The 22,474-nt window shown below is 38.6% G+C and overlaps 1 protein-coding gene across 1 annotated transcript in view; it reads left to right on the top strand.

Moving 5' to 3' along the window:
• Positions 1-395: 395 nt before the first annotated feature.
• Positions 396-22,474, top strand: part of LOC113070694 (actin filament-associated protein 1-like 2) — a 47,855-nt gene continuing 25,776 nt past the window's right edge. The window contains exons 1-3 of the mRNA XM_026244087.1: positions 396-591; positions 10,866-11,003; positions 12,457-12,590. Coding sequence (XP_026099872.1) covers positions 576-591; positions 10,866-11,003; positions 12,457-12,590 — 288 coding nt within the window. The 5' untranslated portion in view covers positions 396-575. The remainder of the gene's footprint in view (positions 592-10,865; positions 11,004-12,456; positions 12,591-22,474) is intronic.

The raw sequence follows: 22,474 nt of genomic DNA, 5'->3' as shown, positions 1-22,474 counted from the left end.
ACAAAGTAACTATATTATATAATATATTTATTTATTTATTTTATTTTTTTGTAAATTTAAAAGCGTCTCTTTATTAGTTTCTTGGAGAAGTAATCTTATTACAAAACTCGAGTTACTTGTAATGTGTTACTCCCACTGCTGAAATGTAAATGTTCCTCCAACTTATATTTTTCCATCACTATGTCACCTATGTATTCTTACTGCATTCTAAATATTTTCTCATGTTTTCATTCATAAAATGAAATATTTTTAAATTGACCTTTTATAAATGATTTGAACATTTACTGTCTCACCCAGATGAATTGTCCGCGTGGTGGCGCTGTGGAGCTGCTGGACAGCGGTGGCCTGCAGAAGCGCATCTGGAGGCGGAGAGTCCAGTGATACAGAGAGATGCCGCTTACTTGGACAGTTTCGCTGTTATTTGTCTGTCGCATGACCCGCAACTCTCGCCTAATTCACTTCGAACTGAACAGAAAGCCACTTTAAAGTCGTTTTCAGACCCAGGGACAGACTCCGCGATGAGCTCTGGAAGCGGACGAGAACAGTTCACTTGGACGCTTTGAGCACTTCCAGCGATGGACAAGCAGAAAGGTATTTCACTGTTTTCACATCAGTGTGTAATCTCTGTAAGAGAGTCTGAGTACAGTGCACTAGCCACAGCTTCATATGGGCCACATTAGATGGTCTTCATATCATCTACACACACACTTGGATAAAACCAGCAGTTAGTAGCCTAATCACTTACTTGGATAGTAATCATATTGATAGTATATAGTTTTAAAACCAGTTTTGTCTCATTTAAGTCTCATATAAGTCTCCATTTTCATTAACATATATTAATGCAGTTAATGAGTCTTTTATTCAAAGTGATGTACATTACCTGAATGTCTTAAAACAGTCCCACAGGGATTCGAACCTACAACCTTCTGCTGACCTACATCACCCCTGTAAAGATCATTGGTTTCTAAAAACACCTTAGCAACTCGTTCATAACTCCAGAAGACAGAAAGGTGTTGAATATTTCAGAGCTGAATTTTTGTCATGGCAGTTATTGTTGTTGTAGCCGTGTAGTTTTGATCATTGTTCTGGGATGTCAGTAATACAAGTCCTCCAGTTTTCCCCGTCAGCCGTATCGCCACAAACCATCTCTCAGGAGAAGCGTGAGTTTCTCGGTTTGTTTAGGTAAAGGTCAGAGAGCAGGAATCTTTTGCAAGCAGATTCAAACCTGCGTTATCCACATGAGCACCAAGGCTTAGAAAGTCAGAGTATTTCTGAAGACTCTCTGTTGTCCTTCTATTAAGAATCAGAAGAAAACCAGACTGAGAATAATTATATATATATATATATATATATATATATATATATATATATATATATATATATTGAGATATAATTTTTAGTTACATCATTCAGCCCGGTCATGCATTTTTTTCCCAACAAACTTTTTTTCCTCTTCCCTGTTCTGTCACTATTGGTCAAAATAAGAATGTGAACTCACACACTCACACGAACACACACACACACACACGCATTATCTCTCTTTCTCTTTCCTCCATTATATGCTGTAAATTGCACAAAATCCACCCCAGAATGGATTAATTTTTAATATCATTAAATCATCATTAATTCACACATTGTCTCATGTGGTTTGTTAGGATCTGTGCCTAGACCATTCAATCCAATATGTCCCTGTTTAAAAGATAGCTTAAGTGAGTTCTGTTGTTGTATTTCTTGTATAAAAAACTCACAGCTTGGATTCAAGGAGCAGTCAGTGTCACTCACACACTGTTCTGTAACCGAACTGACACTGATTTGAGGTGAGACATCAGGCTGTGTGTTTGATTGTTTGGTTAACGTGTGGTTACACCCCATAGTACAGTTTAAACATATTTAGATGCAAGTGTATGTCTGTGTTTCTGTGTTTTTTCTGTGTTTACTCATTTTCCAAACACAGTGCCACTTGAAAGGCTTTGGTGGCCATCACGTTGCAAGCACAGGATATGGTGACAATGTGCTTCTAAATCAAATTCTCAGCATCTCTGGGTTATTCATTTAGACTCAGCAGTACCCTTAATTTTCTTTGGTCAATTCAAGTACAGATTTTGTATTTCCAGTATAATGCATCATATTCAGAGGTAATTGCGAATGAATATGCGAAACAAGCTACTGCAAAAGGTCACAAACTTCAGATCTGTGTAAACATTTATGACCCACAATGTAAAAAACTATTACAGACCAGTTTTGAATTTTTTGTGTGTGTATATATATATATATATATATATAATGTGTATATGTAATATTTAGCTTGTATTACCAACCAGTACTTAACACTTTTTTAAATGGATTGCTAGGGTGGGAATAGGAGGAATCTGTTGCAAGCAGATTCAACCTGTTATTTCCACTTGAGCACCAAGGCTCAGAAAGTCAGAGTATATCTGAAGACAGAGAATCAGAAGAAAACGCCTCAGGTTACGAATGTAACCATGGTTCCCTGGGTAGGGAATGAGACACTGTGTCCTCTAGGGGTCGCTATGGGGAACACCTCGTCGTGACCCGTGTCTGAAGCGTACATTGAAAAACACCAACGAGTTGGCCAGCGACAGCCTCTGACGTCACTACCGGCATGACTAAAAACAGGTACTGGGAGAACACTTTCATTCACTTCTTCGTCTGAAGCTTGCGTGTGAAGCATGGCAGGGAGCTAGAGGACGCAGTGTCTCGTTCCCTACTCAGGGAACCATGGTTACATTTGTAACCTGAGATGTTCCCATTCAAGGGAAATTCAAACTGCATGTTGGTGAGGGGAGTGCAGGCCAGATTCATGGCAAACACTAAGTACCAACTCCCATTTCCCACTTAATTGTTTGGGCCTCAGTCCGGGGTAGAGCTGAAGGCTTGGAATCAGGAAAGATTCCTTTAAAGGGATACGGAACCCTTCCTTTAAAAGGATAAGAACCTAGCATTTTATACCAAGTCTTGCCTCTCACACAGGGGCTACCGCTTGCTTTCGCATAAGCTTGCTGAAGGAGCTGTCTCAACAGATCCCTAGTACCAACACCCTGTTCAGATAGGTATCCGAGGATACATAGGTGAAGTGGCGCCCAAGATGAATGGGGCTTTTACCAACTCAAGAAATGGCACGAAGCAACCGCGCAAAGCCCTTACCATATTGGATATTAGAAAGAATGCAGATTACTAGCGTGCGAACTTACCACAGTGTGGATTTCAGAAAGTGTGCAAAGACTTCACATGCACACTAACCATAGCATAGATTTTCAAATACTGTTCTAAGGAGGGGCTCTCGTGGCACTCTGATAGAGCAGCTCATAGATGGAATGGTGCATCTCAAAACAGTATGTTTGAGAGTCATCAACTCAATCTGTGGAAATAATTCTGGAGCACTATGGGGATAAAACAGGGAACTCAGTCTCATATGAGAAGAGAACTCCTAATTCAGAGTAGAGCGCTCATAGGTAACCCTTTTTGGAAAAGTGGAGTGCTGGTAAATTACCACGAGAATCGCCCAAATAGCCCCTCATGTTGAGGGAAGCGATGCTTGAAGTATATAAACACATACACACTGGCAGAATGGAGCCCAAGGAACCAAGGTCTAATCATCTCAAGAAGGGAACGCGGCAGAGCGAGTAACACTTACCGTACAGGATTTCAGCAAGTGCGCAGAGTCTTGTGTGAACACTTACCACTTACGTGGATTTTAGAAAGTGCGCAAAGTGTTCACGTGCACACTGACCACCATGTGGTTTCCAAAAAGTACACAGAGCTTAACGTGTGTACCTAAAAGGTTCCTAAGTATCGCAGAGACTCTGAACCGCACGGGAGAGGCAAGGTCAAATTTTACAAACCTCTGGCAAGGGGAGCATCACCTGAGGCAGCATATACAAGAAGACTTCTGTAACTGCCACCTCCACGTCTCGCTGGATGCAACAGCACAACTAAGCTACCAGGAGACCTCTCAGGGTGATCTGGACTGACATCCATGAAATTCCCTGCAGTGCTGTGCCAGGCCTGATGATCAAGGAGGCTCCCGCAGAAACTTTTGATCTCAGCTGCCTAATACCAGAACATTAAGCCGGATGGATGGTGCTGACAAGTGTTTAGTAAACACTGTAACTAAGCACTGCAAAGGAAACTCACAGAGTTTATTAGTAGACACATAACCACCAGCAATTTAATACACATAAGTATACATAGAAAGGGTTACATAATCACCCACCCTCCTGTGCTGGAGCCCCACTCAAGGGGCGCCTCCTTTTAGTCCAGACCATCAGTAAGGTGGTTGCTATGAACATAGAACCAGCCAAAAACATTATAGGTCCAGCATAGGAGACTGTTATGTGAGAGGTTTCCACCTAACCTCGATCAGGTGGAGAGCTGGTGGTTACAGGGAAATTAGGAAGGGGAGGATAAAAGCAGAAGTTAAAATCCCTAAAGGGAACAAGTAGATACTTCGGTATCGCTCTGATTCAGACGAGAATGCTGCCTCGTCTGGATCACATCCCTTAGGTTCTGCTTACTTCCTTGTGGCCCACGATTACTCTTACCCCAGCTTGCAGGTGGGGGAGGAGCGCAAGTCATGACACTAGCCTTCTGGATCTTTGATCCTCAGATCGAGACTCACCAGGACCCCCATGTTGTTCGGGCTCAGGCCTGGACCTTTGATGGAACGAAGGATCTGAAAGCAGTGGAGCGCACCTTCGTCTCCGTGAACTTCTCGATCACCGTCTAAACAGAAATACCAAAAAGTTCAGAAGGTGAAGCCTAAACATATAGAATGTCTGTCAGGTTCATCCACAGATGTCTCTCCGCTACCGCTATGGCAGCCATAGTCCTGCCCATGGCGGAGGCGGCCTGCTTGGTAGCCTGGAGAGAGATCTGTGGTGCGGCGCAGCTTGGCTACCTGATCAGGAAAAAGGCCCTTGCCTCTATCCAGGTCTCTTAGCAGATCAGTCTGATATGCTTGATATATGATATACAACTCCATTGTGTGTAATAAAGCCACAGCCTGACCTGCTGCTGTGTATGCCTTGTCATTTAAGCGAGATGTATTTCTTGAAGGGGCTTGGAGGGAGATGGCAAGGAGGGAGATTAAGAGAGGATGTCTGCCCCGCAGAAAGTTCTACAGGGGGCATCATCTCATAGCAGTTTTCGTGCACCACCTCGATGTCGGCACAACTCTTATGTCGAAACCGATGGATGCGAGAAGAAATTGGCCTCTTTCATTTCCCGCAACGGCGAGTCCTGAACCGCGAGAAGCAGATGGCTGCCTTTTTTTTTTCTTTTTTTCCCGGAAAGAGAGACGAATGAGAGCGGAGCTTTTTCATTGAAAAACCGCTCACAATGCACGCAGATTGCCCCCTTAAAGACATCGCGTGCGTGCTTTTCACCCAAACAAATGATGCAAAGATTGTGTGTCATCGTGTGTCAAATAACACTGACACGGATGCACACATTGTCTAAACGCTTGCTAGTAGTCACCATGATAGGCAGAGAAAGATCACTCTTACCAGTTTTTTCAGATGCATGTTTCAAACAGAACAGTCAGTGAAGACGAAGAAGAGAACGACGCCAACCAACACGTTGGTGTTTTTTTAATGTATGCTTCAGACAGGGGTCACAATGAGGTGTTCCCCATAGCGACCCCTAGAGGACGCAGTTTGAAGTTCCCTTGAAAGGGAACCGGACTGAGAATGTATCATGATGTATTTGGCTGCAGTGGTCTTCCTCAAGACTCAAAACTGCTAGAGCGCAAAAAGTTAAATTAAGTTTTAATTAATATTTGCGTAAAATTAGAAAGTAACAAACACCAATGTCTCCATTGATTCCGGCAGTCTAGTGTATCTTTGTTGTGGTTGCTTTTGATCGTGCTGAGAACTAGTGTGTTACTATGGACCTCTCTTTGAGATCTCATTCATTTTTCTTTTCGGACAGACTTTCTACTGTGTCAGACAAAAGGGTCAGCTGTCAACAAGGGGTCAAATCAGTTGACCAGAGGTTATATACCGTTTTGAAGCATTTTGGTCAGTAATGCAAAATGCCTCTCTGTGTCCCCACCAACACAAACACACAGAGTGGGTGTTCGAGGCATTTCCGAAATGTTGAGGACGCCCATGTGCCTCAGGGCATTAGTTTTGCTAATGAATCAAATGCAGAGGGTAGTCTCGCCCCCTCAGAGAACATGACTTCTCTACAATGAGCCTGAAGTGCTAGTCATGTTTCATGAATATGAATGGAGCTACTGTTGTGTGAGAACATAAGATGAAGGGCTGATATTTTACACCGATTAGTAAAAAAAGCAAATCGTTTGTAGCTCATGCATGCAAAAAACATTTTTGTTAATATAAAGATGCAGAAGATCCAAACATGAAATTATGAGATTAACAAGCAAACACTTTCAAAGAATGCAACCATTTTTCTTTACCGTTCAGTCATGGAGAGGGAAGGTTAAATAACGAGATTTAAATTACACAGTACAACTAATTTTCCTTGTCAAAGAGTTTATGGATGGTTCGTGTGAAACTGACATATAATCAGCTGCTCTTGAAGCTTTCGTAAACTGTATGCTGATAAGGAGGGAATGGCGGATGGCATTGTGTGGGAAGGTAATGACGTCTGCCGTTAATCAATCTATGTAATAAAACATGTAAAACAGAAACATGAAAGGAATATTCTTAAAGCAACTCATGTAAACACCTTAATCATAATATTCTCTTATTAAGAATAAGGAAAATAATTAGATTCATGCTGTCCATATAAACATACTCAGTGATTGGTAACTAATCAGATGGATATGTAGAATATACAGTATATTCCACATAATTAGGACAGTTTATTATCCAGTAGTGTGTGAGATGTCAGTGCTGTACCAGTATTTAGAAACATACAGTGAGACGTACCATCAAGTCAAGGTTTTCCTCTTTAGGTTGTCCACAGTAATAGCAAGGTACAGTAGTTTGCTCCTAAGAAAATAAGGGTAAACTTTTAAAAATAGGTCCCAAAAGGGGGGTTCTGCTGTGATGCCATAGAAGAACCACTTTTGGTTCCTTTAAGAACTTTTCAGTGAACAGTACTTTAAAAAAAGATGTATGTCAAAGGTTCTTCATGGAACAATTGATGCCAAAAAAGAACTTTTATTTGTAAGAGTGTAGAAGAAAAGACTTCAGAAACAAAGAATCAGTAGAACCTCGAAGTGATAAAGGATTCGGGTCTGTGTTTGTTTGATTTCAACAGAAGCCAGTAACTAGATTCTTTGACCTTTGAAGCAATGTTATAACAATGCACAATATTTATCCTCCACACATTTTACAGTTCCTGCACCAAGAGAGAAAGGGTGGGGTGACTTCTTAGCGGACAGTTGTTATTGGCTCAAGTCTATGAGAAACAGTGGAATGTCAAAGGAATCAAATGTGAAAATATCACAGTAACACATGATATTGATTTTTTTTATTCTCACAAATGCAAATGAAGACTTTCATTGATCATCTGCTCAAAAATGGAAAATGGTCTAAAGTTGCTAATACAGTGTGGCAGTGAGAAATAGTGGATTTTGGAGAAGAAAAGAGGGTAGTGTGAAGACTGAGACCTTGAGAATGAGAATCTGAATGGCAGAGAGCCTCCGTCACAGTCAGTCATTGACATCTGGCTGGAGCTCTGTTTGCTTAATGACTTTACTGTTAGCACTCATTACCAGCTGTGTCATGTCTGAAGGTCAGTGTGTTTCGATGAATGAAAACAGAAATCTCTTTTTTACAGGAAGCTTTCTGGATCAGGTGCTACTGTATCTGATCTTTGCCATGTCCTTTAACAGACCCAGTTTCCTGACGAAAAACAACTTTTTAATCGTTTCTGTATGTTTAACTGAGCTGTACGTTCACACACAGTTTTTATTTGCATTCATTAGTTTTTTATGTTTATTTGTGTTTGCAAAATCCAAAGTTACTGTATAATATACATTCTGTTGTTTTGTAAATTCATTAGTAGGGCTGCCAAAGTTAACATGATGGCAATGCTTGATGGCAAGATGGTCTTTTTTGTATTTATTTTGTATTTATTCAAATAAATAAATATATGTAAAAATGTATATAAATCAAATAAAATACATAACAATGTAATAAATACAGAAAATTATGTTATAGATAATATATAAATTATTATACCTCTTGTAAATCAATTTCTAAATTAAAGTAATAATTTATTTATTTATTTTAATTTTATTTATTTTGATGGCATAAAAACCTCATTCAAAGATTTATTTGAAATGTTTTTACGTTTACAATATCTATAAGAAATATTTTAAAACTGCTTAACAATGTCAAAACTTTGTTTATACACCAACACAGACAAAAAGTCTCTTACAATCTGTACAATATGGTGTGACTACCATTATTAATTAATTAATTCATTCATTTTAAAACACCTTTACATTAAATAACAAAAATTTTATTAGGAAAACGTCATAATTTTTTAACTTGATGGTTATACCAAATGACATTTCAAGGCAAGTCTTGTCAAGACAAAACATTTTTTTACTTTATCTTACAATTTTTTTCTTTGACCAATCGATAAAATGGAAATGACAAATCATGTGCAAAGTTTTCCCTCAAAATCTACACAATAACAGCAAAAAGTCAGCAGATTCCATGAGGGCCTGCATATCTGTTAGTAATATATTCTTAAAGATATTATAAATACCTCTATTTTTCTTGATGTGAGAAAGTTACATGAGTTGTGGTGGGATTTACTGCATTCTCATGGCTCTTTTTACAGTTCTGCGCTGCTGAGGCATTGTTAGATGTCTACTAGTACTAACCCATGACCCCGTATAAACCCATGGGAATTCAGATGTTTACTCCCAAGAGATGAAGCCACAGCTGGAGCCCTAAACCACCACTGCACCCTGAAGACATGGGACTGAGTTCAGAATAGACACAATTGAGATGCTCAGCTCTGGGACCCTATTTGGAAAAAACAGACAGTGTGAACCTAGAGCAGTGGTTTGCACCGACCAGAAGTTCAGTTTCTGTTCAAGCTCAGAAGTTTATAAAAGTATCGCAATGCATTTGTGTTTTATTTGACCAACCTTGTTCTGGATGATAACAATAAGCATCATTCACTATAGGTGCAAATGTCATGTGCATGCAAATAATTATTGAGTGAGTGAGACCCTCAGTGGTACTTATTTAAACAGATTTTTTTTTTTTTCTAGTCAAAGCTACTGATTTTCTATTGACTGCAGGTTTCAGTGAGATTTGATTCTAAAGAAAAGTCACTGAGACACATGCATTGAAACTTCACCGTTTGAATCCTGTGATCCTTTCGCTGGCAAAGGATAAAAGCTCATCCTGGGATAAGGAGCCACGTTTGCACTTTTCTTCTGTCTATGGCCTGCGGAAACACTCAAAATTCCCTCCGACTTGCTTTACTGTTCGTTTAACTTGCTGCATTAGCATAACATTATCTGATTAGTTTGCTAGCTTAGCAAATACTAGTCAGTTAGCCTGCTATAGTATCCTACCGCTAGCATGCTTTCTCAGTGACCTTTGCTACAAAACCAGTCTTAAGTCGCTGGGGTATATTTTTAGAAATAGCCAATAAAACATTGTATGGGTCAAAATTATCGATTAACAACTTTTAAGGTGATTTTATCAGTTTTTCGATTTTTTTGCACCCTCAGATTCCAGATACATACATCAATGGAAAGCTTATTTATTCAGCTTACACTTGATGTATAAATCTCAGTTTTGAAAAATGGACACTTCAGACTGGTTTTGTGCTCCAGGGTCACATATTTTAAATACATTTAATTAAACACCTGCCTGTCTCTGAGTTTGAGCAATAATAACATTGCTCAAACAGCATGGACTTCGAGAAGCAGACTGGGAGAAAGTGTCAAATGATGTGAGAGAGAGTGAGAGAGGACTGAGAGCAGCACAAAGGCCCACTGATGTGTGTGTCTGTGTAATATACACAGTGTGTGGAGTCTCTGTGTGTTTACTGTGGCAAGGGCTCGAACAGTGGCCTGGTTGTCTGTAGCCAACGTAATAAGGGCAAGACAGAGAGCAGGCCTCGATTTAAACCATTATAAAACAGGTAGAGGACTCTTTTCCTCCTCAAGTCACCAAATATCAAAGCAGGATCGACAATCTGTAGGCACTGTTTACAATTCCAGCCATTCCAGATGTTCGAAATGCATTTGATTCAATATTGAAATGACTCTTGAAGCCTCAGCGTGTGTGGATACGAGTCTAATGTGATGAATGGCTTCCGCTGCAGGAATGCACTCTAACCTTGTTATAAAGACACTTTAGTATAAATAATGCAAAGCAGCATGGAGCAGCACACGTATATAGCTGAGAGAGTAAATAAATCAGCAGTTTAGGAGTCCTCCGCTTCGGTCATAATATCTGCGTCTTGAAGGAATGATTGAAAATCTCACCTAATTCAATCAGCATGGCTGTTTATTTGAGTGGGTTAATAAATTGAACACAGATCGCTCCTGTAAACAGAGCTGTAGCTGTTACAGGCTGCATTCATAGTTTCTGACTGCATTCATGTTTTGGATATAGATATATTCATAACTTCATAACATAGCGATTTCCCCTTCATGTGTATTTGGACATATTTGGATGTTTCTTCAACTTCAGCACTTTTAGGGCAGATTTCAACTCTCTGCTATTTGTTGAAAATTTAAATCCATCCAATTTAAATAAATACAGTATTAACCGTGTCAGTGAAGAGCTTGAGAGAAAATATGGGACATGCAAAGAAAAGAAAGAAAAATCAAGGGGTATAAGTGTGAAAATGATTTGTTTATTGATACATAATGAATTATTTCTGTGATTTTGCAGTGCTGGCGCGGCTGGTTTCAGACCTGCAGGCGTTCTTGCTGCTTCTGGACAGTGAGAATCTCAGTTATATCGCTCAGGCCCAGAAGAAATCCCTCTCAGAGCTGCTAAATAAACTACAGGACAATAAGGACGCACCAGGTAACTACTTGACTATATCAAGTCAATTTGTATTGGTGAGAATTTTTTATGTTTTTTAAATTTGCTCACTATGTATTAGATCAAAAGTCCAGTAAAAACTGTAATATTGTGAAATATTATTACAATTTAAAAAAACTTTTATATTTTAATATATTATAAAATATCATTTATTATTGTGATGCAAAGCTACATTTTCCGTATCTTTACTCTTTACTCTTCAGTGTCACATGATCCTTCAGAAATCATTCTGATGTGATGCTCAAGAAACATTTCTGTTTATTATCAGTGTAGAAAACAGTGGTTCTGCTTAATATTTTTGTGAAAACTGTGAGTAATTTATTCAGGATTCTTTGATGAATAAAAAGTTTAAAAGAACAGCGTTTATTTGAAACAGAAATCTTCTTCAATGTCTATATGTGACCCTGGACCTCAAAACCAGTCATAAGGGTAAATTTTTCGAAATTGAGATTTAAATATCTTCTGAAAGCTAAATAAATAAGACTTCCATTGATGTATAGTTTGTTAGGATCGGACAGTATTTGGCCGACATGCAACTATTGCTGGAAATCTGGAATCTGAGGGTGCAAAAAAATCGAAATATTGAGAAAATCACCTTTAAAGTTGTCCAAATCAAGTTCTTAGCAATGAATATTACTAATCAAAAATTAAGTTTTGATATATTCACAGTAGGTAATTTACAAAATATCTTCATGGAACATGATCTTTACTTAATGTCCTAATGAATTTTGGAATGAAAGCGATAATTTTGACCCATACAATTATTTACTGTTTCTACAAATGTACTCCATTGAGTTTTGTCACACACACACACACACACACACACACATATGTATATATATATATATATAGAGAGAGAGAGAGAGAGAGAGAGAGAGAGCTTATATATGTAATGTTGAAATGTTTGTTGATTATAATGATTCATTTTTGCTGCACTTGTTTTTTAGTTAATGCTTATTTAGTTCCTTTTTCAACAGTAGAGTTTTTAGCCAACTTCTTTTCATTTCTAGGTGATTTTTAAGATTATACTTGTTGATCTTTAATGGTAATTACATTCCACTATACAAAGAGTGCACTTATGTTAAACATCCCACCTGTGAACTACCGCTGCAGCACAGCTCCGACAAAGCCATCGTGTTTTATATGATTTCTGATACTGTCTGAGATCCACCTGCAGCTGTAGAGACTGAGCTGAACTGAGAGTGCAGGGTCACAGAGAGATTAAGAGGGACAGATGTTCATTTTAAAAACAGCTGCTCTCATGTAACCCTTACATATAAAAAAGGTCATCTTTACCATCTTTCCTGCTACATCTTTAATACGTTTACATGTAAATGAACTCTGTTATGAAAGGCTAAACTCTTCATGCAGTTTCTTTGGATTTTGAGTTCATTTCTGTGTAAATAAATGATGATTGTATGGGTTTTATGTTTAGCCGAGGATGCGGAGTACATGATTATGAACTGTCCCTCTGGAAGCCCCAGTGATCTCAGGGAAAGCACCACAGCTGAGGCTCATTCGGCAGAGGAAACTCTTTCAGTCAGCTCTACTGACCTCCTGCAGCCCGGGGTGAGTCCAGCCCTCCTGCAGGAACCACTACATGATATTAGAACACTTAATGAAACATTTATTGACATGGTATGAGCTCTAAATATGATCTTACAGCTTTTTTGGCTTGTCAAAGAAGAGGGATTTTTTATTTGGTATGCAAGCCCATTTTACATGCAAAGCAAATATTGAGTTGGTGTGGACCCTGTTTACATAATACACATTCCTAGTCTTATCGTGCAGCATTCCTCTGTTCATAGTCAGTTTTCCAAAGAAAAAAAAGTGTGTCTTTCTAATCTTCCATCAGAATGTAATTCACTAATTTAATATTTTATTTTAATCAATGTTACATTCATGTTGTAGGATTGGAATTATGTTTTATATTTACATTTTTAAATTCAATATGATATATTATGACATTTATTTAATGTTTGTGTAATGGGCTTGGAATGTAATTTTTTGTTTCATTTTTTTACTTTCAGTGTTATTTTAATATTATTTATATACTATTACAGTATTTATTAATATTTGCATTAGCTTTTACTTTTACATTTCCAGTTTTCATTTTGGCTCAAAGGTTACTAATTATTATGCTTTTGTCATTTTTATTAGTTTTTTTTTCTATTTATATTTCTATTTTTATTTCAGTCTTAGTTTCAGTCTTAGTAGTTCTATTATATTGAATATTTAATTTTTAGTTTAAGTTTTAGTAATTTTGTTTCTAATTAGCTTCCTTTTTTTCCAGTTGAATGTAGGTTTAATGTAGTAACTCTGAAGTCTTGTTTGCAGGCAGGCCAGACCAGACTAGAGGCCTTGATAAATGAAAGTGTTATCGTTCGACTGCAGAAGTGGTATTTCTAGTACAAATCTTATGCTTGTGTTTTTACCAGCCTTTATTACAGTTAACAAATACTTTTCTCCTATACAGCTTTGCAAAACAACATTGTGGCGTATGCCAACATTGTGTGAATGAACACCTGCTGCCATTCTCAGGCATTAAAGGCTGTTTTATGTGCTTGCGGGTGTTTGAATCACGTCGGAGAAATCCAGAAATGCATTATAATGCATTAAATGCATTAGTGTTCCTGTAGCTCAATTGGTGGAGCACTGCGCTATCAAGTGCAAGGATGGGGGTTTGATTCCCCGGGAACACATGATAGGTAAAAATTGATAGCCTGAATGCACTGTAAGTTGCTTTGGATAAAAGCATCTGCTAAATGCATAAAGTTAATTTTAATTTAATTATAATGTTATTCAGCCCAGTAGAAGTGCAAACAACACTGTGTAAAGGTCCTAAAGCGGTCATATGACATGCTAAAAATAACATTATTGTGTAATTGGTGTACTGCAATGTGTTTATGTGGTTTAAGGTTAAAAAAACACATTATTTTGCATATAATGTACATTACTGTTGCTCCTCTATGCCCTGCCTTTCTGAAACATATAGTTTTTTACAAAGCTCATCATTCTGAAAAGTGAGGTGTGCTCTGATTGGCCAGCTATCCAGATCACTGTGATTGACTGAATACCTCAAGCGTGTGACGGAAATCTTGCACCCCTTAACATACTGTGATACCGTGTGTCCCGGCGCAATGAGAGAACCAATAAAACCCATTACAAATGAGACATTTGTAGCATCCAACGGCTGACATAATTACTGATTATAATGACTTATACTGTCTTTTGTACACGTTGCGTTGCATATCGCGCTGCATAAACATAAAACCATGTCTGCATTTATGATTAGAGGAATGACAAACAACAAGCGCTCCTCTACACTGCTCAAAACTCATGTTTGAATCAAATATGACATTGTAGGCTACTCTCCCAGGAAACAGTCATTGTCCTTTACAAAATGCGCTGCACACATCTGAATGTTTGGGTTGGACTGTTCTGGAACAGTGTTGTAAATACAACTTAACAACTGATTTCTAGTCGTGTCCTTTTTTACAAGGCCAAACAAAGTAGCTTCGCATTCACAACAAAATTCAAAGATGAATGTCATATTGGCTAAAGCAACAAATCTATGTGCCTCTATGTATTTGACAGTTGTTTGGGATGTCGATGTATAATGTAATGAATGCCTTAAAAGCATCATGTGCCGTGATGTGTACTTTAGAGTACACTAGTGTTTGATGGTGTTGTAATGTCTTCTCTGAGCCACCCTACAGTGTGTACTTGCGCTCTGATGTGTATTTTAAGAGACACTTGCTCTATGGCCTTAATAACAGGGCAGAAGGGCAGGCTGCACACTAGCGGTTACGAGGCCCAGGGCACCGGGTTGGAGCAGGGCTTGTGTTGTGGCCACCTGATGAGTATCTCCTAGCTTCAGAACAGCCTCGCTGTGGTCTTGAACCCTCATCTCACCCAAGGGTTGAGCAGGGCATGGGGTCAGAGGTCAAATCCTGCCTCGTAACCAAGGTTTTTCAAGTGGGCAACCACATATGAACAACAGAGACAGGAAGAACTGAGAGGGAAGAGCAGTGCTAGATGAAGAAACACTATGAAAACACACTCATAAGAAGGAGACACAGTGCAGTTGTTACGACCACATAAGTGAAATTCGTGAAATTCTGTGCTCCAAAAAAGTATTTTGTCAATGGAGTAGTGGTCAACAGCTTAATTGCATGACTATACAGTACTTGAACCTCTTGTGATGTCTGTGTGGGGGATATCTTTCACTTTCACGCAAAATTCCCAATCGAGTTGATTCCTGTTGAAATTGAATTTGCATTTCCGCCTGTGATGTGCCAAACAATGGTTAATGTGACTTTCGATTTATCTTTGTTAAACTGTGGTTATTTGAGTTGTGCTGCACTAGTTTCTGTGAAGAACAGCAAGAATATTTGGGAGTATGTTGACTCTGGCTTTTGTTTGTTTGTGTAATGTACTCTGTAATCTGTAAGATGATGTCCTTCCACTAAATCTTTAAAATAAAGAACATTGTTTCCTCTTTCTGGCAGAAAAGGTTTAAATAAACAAATTAAATAACATTCCCTGACTCATAATGAACAGATAAAGGAGGCAACTGTTTAATCCTGTTTTCCAAGGGGAAATTCCAAGGATTTCTTAAAGGAATAGTTCAGGAATAGTTTTAGAACTTCAGGTTAAAGTAAATAAAAATGAGCTTGAATAAAATAGATTTACTTTTTATATATATTTTACATTTTTCTATATGTATATCTAAAGTGCCCCTATTATGCCTTTTGGACTATTAACATTCATGCAGTGTGTCATGTAGCTGTATGTGAACATAAACTATCTGCAAAGTTGTGAAACTCCACAGTGCACGATAGATAAAATTATTGTAAGGCAAAAAAAAGTCGATTCACAATCACCGAAACAAGTCGTGAAGAAATTAAATCTTGATATGTTACGGCTCTATGTCACAAAGTAACACATTAGCATATTGACTCCCGCGTTTTAGGTCGCCAACTTGCCTTTCCACAAACACAGTAAAATTTCTGTGTGGTTAACATTATTTTGAGAAAGCGCTGTATCCTACGCTGTGAGAGTAAATTTGTTTGATCACATCTCATAATTACCACAATCTTGTCAATATATCGCACATATCGTGATTTATTAAAAATAAACTTGGCATAAATGAGGATGCACTGTACGGATAAAGCATGCGTATGAACTCTTTTTCATGGAGTGAGACAATTAATGAAGTAATGAAGTTTTAATGACAGCGAGGAGTGCTTTAGGTGCACAATAATTAATCTTTAAACTAAACTACAGATTACATGTTATGAGAAATATTTTAGCGAGAACAATGATCGATGATGCGCATTTGATGCGATATTATGGTGGATTACTGAACAACCACAGCTGCACGGAGGTGTTAATGTCATGTAAATCTCTACAACATTATGAAAAATTCCACTATATTTAAAGGAAATAACTAGGAGAAAACGGTAAGATTTACATGTTTCCTTTTTACAATACTTTGTCAGTGATGTGCTGAATCAGACAATACACCGCAAAAAACATGGTCTTATCTGTTTCCACTAAAATCTTATCAGCAAATCTGCATACATTTAATATTAAATAATTCAAATTCTATTTGGCCAATGTAAAATAATGAGATCATCTAAAATATATATGAGAACTACTTGAAACCATTTTGTTTTTATGGATATTTTCACATATTTATTCTAAAACATAGCAAGGATACTATTTCCCTACTGTCTCAGTGTTAAACATGGTGTCAAGGCATGGGAATTCGCATGGAAATGATATGCAGATGAGGTTTTGCATAGCAAAACTAGGCATTTTAAGCTCCATATATGGTGATTTTGGGGAGGAGACGAGGTGGAGACGCACGTACGCACAATCTCCCCCTGACTGGGATTTATAAAGGGATTTTTGCACAGGTTCTGGTGTACTTATGGTTTTATAAATCTGAAAACTTTTGGACATACACAAAATCTAGCTATTGTGCCTACGTAAAATTTTAGGATGAAATCTACGGAGAGTTTTATTAATGAGACCCCAGGGCTGTCATTCCGCCATGGCAATTTCCGCTTTGTTTCAGACACGCGCTGTACGCTGTAGACCAATCACAAAGGACTGCACCATTTGACCAATCACACCAGTCAGGGCTCACAGAAAGGATGGGTTTAAAGAGACTGATTCTTTGAACTGCTTTGCACGTGTAACGTGGAGTCAGAGACATTCGGATCCATTTCCAGTATTTTATTAAGAGAATGGTCAGACAGTAATCAAATATGTCAAGGAATATCCAAAATCAGTATCAGTACCAAGCAGAGTTCGGGGCAGGCGGCAGAGAATCACAGGCAGTAACACAATCCAAAATCAAACACGGAAAGAACAAACACTAGGGAAATGCTCGGAAATGCTAGATGGGGCTAAACAAGACTTCGCAATCATTGAGAGTCCAAACACAGTATCTACAGGGGAGTGGTAATGATGAACACCTGGTGGTGATTAGCCCTATGCATGGGATTCTGGGAAATGCAGTTGGAAATGGGAATGGACAAAATGCCAGAGTCCTGAGTGGAGTGCCCTCTACTGGAGTTCATGGGCACTCCAGCTGACGATTATGACACAGCCCCACAGCTGAGCAGATGAGAAAGAAGCCTACAAGGGCGGAGCAGAGGACCACCACAGTCGATCAGACAGGACAGAAGCCCACCAGGGTAGAGCAGAGGACCACCACAGCCGAGCAGATGGGACAGAAGCCCATCGACAGCCTCCATGGCTGTGAATAGCTTTGTGGATAGCTTCTGTGACCATGATAAGACAGAACGTGAGTTTGTGGATGGCCTCTGTGGCTGTGACAGGACAAGCAGTGAGTTACTGAGTGGCCTCCATTGCCGTAACATGACAGGCAATGAGTTCATAGACGGCCTCCATAGCCATGACAGGACATGACGAGAGTTCATGGATGGATACTACTGACACCTCCGAAAGGTTCTGCAGCAGTTGCCGCCACCTCTGGAGGTTCACGGCAGTAACAGTCTCCTTGACAGCAACACAACAGGCTGTGAGAACATTGCTGGGTTTAACCGACAGGATAAGACGAGGCTCTGGAAGTTCAGCTGAGACGCGACTTGACTCCGGAAGATCAGCTGAGGCGTGACTTGTCTCTGGAAGATCAACGGGGACTTGACCTGACTCTGGAAGATCAGTGGTGACTTGACCTGACTCTGGAAGATCAGCGGCGACTTGACCAGACTCTGGTCAGCTTTGGCTGCCATTTCGTGCAGTGGCTTTGGGCTGGTGGCCATCTTGTGACGTGGCGTTGGGCTGGCGGCCATCTTGTGCAGTGGTGCTAGTGGTTCAAGCTCCGCTGCCGACTGCACGTTCTTTGGGGTTTCAACGCTGTCGTCTGTCTCTCCCACAGTGAACAGAGAGTCACATAACATCAGTGCATAGTCCATGATGTCCCTTAAACTGCCATTAAACTCACCTCTAGGTAACCATGACTTAATTGGGTCATTGAGTCCAAAACGGAACAAGTCCTTAAACAAAATTTCATCATAGAGTGGTACTTGATAGGATAACTCACGGAACTGTTGAACATACTCTTCAGTAGATAGGCCTCCTTAACGAAGGTGCAATAGCTGATCTACTGGGTCAATGATAGAGCTGGATAGTCGACACAGCTGTAAGGTGGAGTCAGAGACGTTCGGATCCATTTGCAGTATTTTATTAAGAGAATGGTCAGACAGGCAGTAATCAGAGCACAGTGTCATGTATGTCAAGAAAACTCGGCAGGAACTTTACCCAGGAACTAGGAACTTTGGCCTGGTACTCGGTGTGTTTCCACCACAGGAACCAGGAACTAAATAAAGTTCTGGGTAAAAAAAATGCCCCTCAGAAAGTCCCTGCTGGCGAGGTAGTACTTTTTCAAAGTTCAGGAACTTTCGGGGGCGGGGCTTAGGCCCTAAACATCCTGGATGGTTGAGTTCACGCAGCATTGGTTAGGTTCAACCACCATTTAGTTTTGGGTAAATCTAACAGGTTATCTTTGGTCTGTATTCAATTTATCTATATGTAAAAAAAAAAAAATCTATATAATATTTTGTTTCATTGTAATGGCTGTATATATACACCCTGAACTAAGTACATTTCTGCAGCTGTTATTATGTTTAAATGAAAATGAAAGCAGGCAGTTGTATTCTATATCCTATTTCATTTTATTGTAAATATACAGAGGAAAATTGCAGTTGCCAAGATGAGCTGACTGATGTTATCAAGTACGCTGCTGTTTTCAGAATTACCGGACTTGCGTCTTCGCGGACATCACACTCCCGAGTCGAATGCACAAAGTCTGAACTACCGAGGATGCACATCTAAAATCAGCGTACTATAGTATTGAGAAATGCGTGCAGACCTACGTCACCAGACTATTTGCCTAATCTTCCTGGTACTTTACACCGCGGAGGAAACGCAGAAAGCAACAGGTCTGGGGGAAAAAAGTTCCTGGTACAAATGTTCCAGGGAATCTCGGTGAAAATACGGCACATGATGACATGAAATTTGCTGCAAAATATCTTCAGAATTTTTTCTTTTTTATTTCACTAAATAAATAAGGACAGAATTGTGATCTCTAATGACATCACTGTATTTCCTCTGCTCTGTTTTCTTCTAACAACCCAGCATGGACATTTCTAGATCACAGCAATTAAGTGCAATAGGAAGTTCACCTAATTTCAGAACCCTGAGCAAAATCAAAAGCCTGTTTGAAAAAGATTTAGGGGAAGGAAGTGAGGGGGACAGGCCCTATCTTTAACAGGAAATGCCATGTTTAAGCGAGAGGCCTGTTTCGGTGACCCAACGCTGCCTTGTAATTGGCTGGAAGGGAAGCAGAGTGGAGGAAGAGGACTTTAGGAGGATAATTATTGCTGTCTGCATGAGACAGGAGGGTGATGGAGAGATAGAGAGATGAACCGATAGAACAACCGCACAGAGGGAAGGAAGTCAGATGGTGCAAAGGAGGATCTCCTGGGAGTTGTGGGAAGGATGAGGTCACCCGCCAAGTGTGCGCCAAAATACTGGGGTTTCCATGCCAACCAGACAATCGCAGTCCCATGAGCATGAGCACTCTGAGCCCGTGGATTGGGCATGTATGCATGTTTTGAATGTTTCGGGTGTTTGGTGTGCGTGAGAGTATAGAGTATACACTGCACTGATAATGAGCGGGGGAAAAACCATTTACATAGTAGCTCTTGAAGTTATCATAAAATCTGCTGTTGACTCCATTTATTTATTTACTTATTTTACTGTATTTTCTTAATACATGTTCCTGGTCTTCCTAGATATGCAACATGTATATATATATATATATATATATATATATATATGTTATGATATCTATAGTATAAAAAGTAATATACACTGTAAAAAATTTCTTGTTGTTTTTACAAAAACTTTTTGGCAGCTGTGGTTGCCAGAATAATTTTGTAAAAATACAGAAAACTGTAAACACATTTACGTCAAAAACTGTTAATTTTACAATATAAAGCTGTAATTTACAAACAAGAAAATGTGAATATAAACTAGTAAATTCAACAACACACAAAATTAAATCTGTTTTGTACCTTGAAAATACTGACAACCACCATAATAATAAAGATGGTACTGTATAAGAGAAAGCCACATGAAGTATCAAAGCTCATCACAAGTAGCTTCACCACAAGCAGAAGTATATATTAACATATAGAAGGTGCACATTTATGGAAACACAAAACACCATCATGGTAACACACGTGATACTTAAATAATGCAAAAAACTTTCATTAAGCAACAGAAGATGTAACATAAAGCTCAAATGTACATAACTGATAACAAGAACTATTTAAAAACATGACTATTTAAACAAAATACTTTCAAACGTGGAGTGTCACGCAGGGAATTCTGGGAATATCAGTTTACAGTTTTAGACTGTAAATTATACATTGATTTGTTCTTTTTTTACTTCTAAAAGCTGTATAATTAACAGAATTTTACTGTAAATTTACATTAAATGCTTTGTTAGATCTTTTACAGTTTTTCCCTGTATATAGTACGGGAACTTACTGTTAACCTATTATCAGTTTTTTTCCGTAGCGTTTTTACAAAATTTTACAGTTAAAATTACACTTATTTTTTACAGTGTACACTACCATTCAAACATTTGGGGTCTAAGAAATTTAAAGGGGTATAAAGAAATTTCTACTTTTATTCAGCAAGAATACATTGATCAAATGTGACAGTAGAGACATTTATAAAGTTACAAATAGTTCTTAATAGTCTATTTCAGATAAATTCTATTCTTTTGAACTTTCTATTAATCAGAATTCATTTGAACTACTCATTATATATATATATATATATATAAACAATTATAGGGTTAGTTCACTTAAAAATAAAAATTTGCCAATGAATTACTCACCCACAAGGCATCCTATGTATATGATTTTCTTCTTTCAGACGAATCCAGTCAGAGTTATATTAAAAATGGTCTTTGATCTTCCAATTTGTTTAACGGCATTCAGTGGATGTTGCAGTGCATCCATAAAAGTGCATCCATTCATCATAAAAAGTGCCTCATACGGCTCCGAGTTGTGCTTACATTTTCCCTAACATGCCTGGTTTAAGATTAAGTTTTGTTAAAGATTACATTTAACAGTGTTATTGAATTATTACAGTGTTATTAAAGAGTAACTTTAAGTTAGCTACTTAGATGGATAATCTAAATTCAAAAGTGGAGAAAAAGAGCACAACTACATGTCAGATCGATAACACTAAATTCAAAATCTCTAAATATAATAAACACACATAAATGTTGTTTTCTCAATACTACAAACTTGTACAAACATGCCACTTACATATTATTTTATCCCAGTTTGTGCTGAATACAGACTTTAGCCATTAATGTGTTTCTAAGCAACTGAAATAAGCACAAATCTGAGGGCATGTCAAACTTCTCCAGGACCCCACAGGGTTAACCAATATGGGACTGATAGTTTTGCATCCCTAATGAAGTTTGTTGTGCACACCTGTAGCTGAGATATGGGTCCTGTGTAATGCATTCTTCCAGTAGTCTTTATGTTAGGTGGGTTTGTGTGTGTGGTTCAGAAAGAGGTGGGGGTTTTACACGCTTAGATTGGTTCCTCCTGTGCTTCATGAGGTAATGTAACAAGCTCAATTTGACACGGTTAAAATTACCTGCATGTTTTAGGATGTGTGTGTTTGCCTGTGCGATGACAGCATTGAAGCTCTCTTCATTCAGTTTTATAATGGTTAATGAGAGACAGAGATGTGGAATGTGCAGTGAATGTTTTAAAGGGGCTCAGTGTGCATTCAAGACCCCTCTTGTGTCCACTACCCATTATAGAATTTCTCTTTTGTCACAATTTTTACTTCTCCTCCTTCTCTTTGGTACATAATCTGCA

The sequence above is a fragment of the Carassius auratus genome, unplaced genomic scaffold (genome assembly GCF_003368295.1).
Source record: "Carassius auratus strain Wakin unplaced genomic scaffold, ASM336829v1 scaf_tig00005214, whole genome shotgun sequence".
In the NCBI taxonomy this organism is placed as follows: Eukaryota; Metazoa; Chordata; class Actinopteri; order Cypriniformes; family Cyprinidae; genus Carassius; species Carassius auratus.
This window is presented reverse-complemented; position numbering and strand designations above follow the sequence as displayed.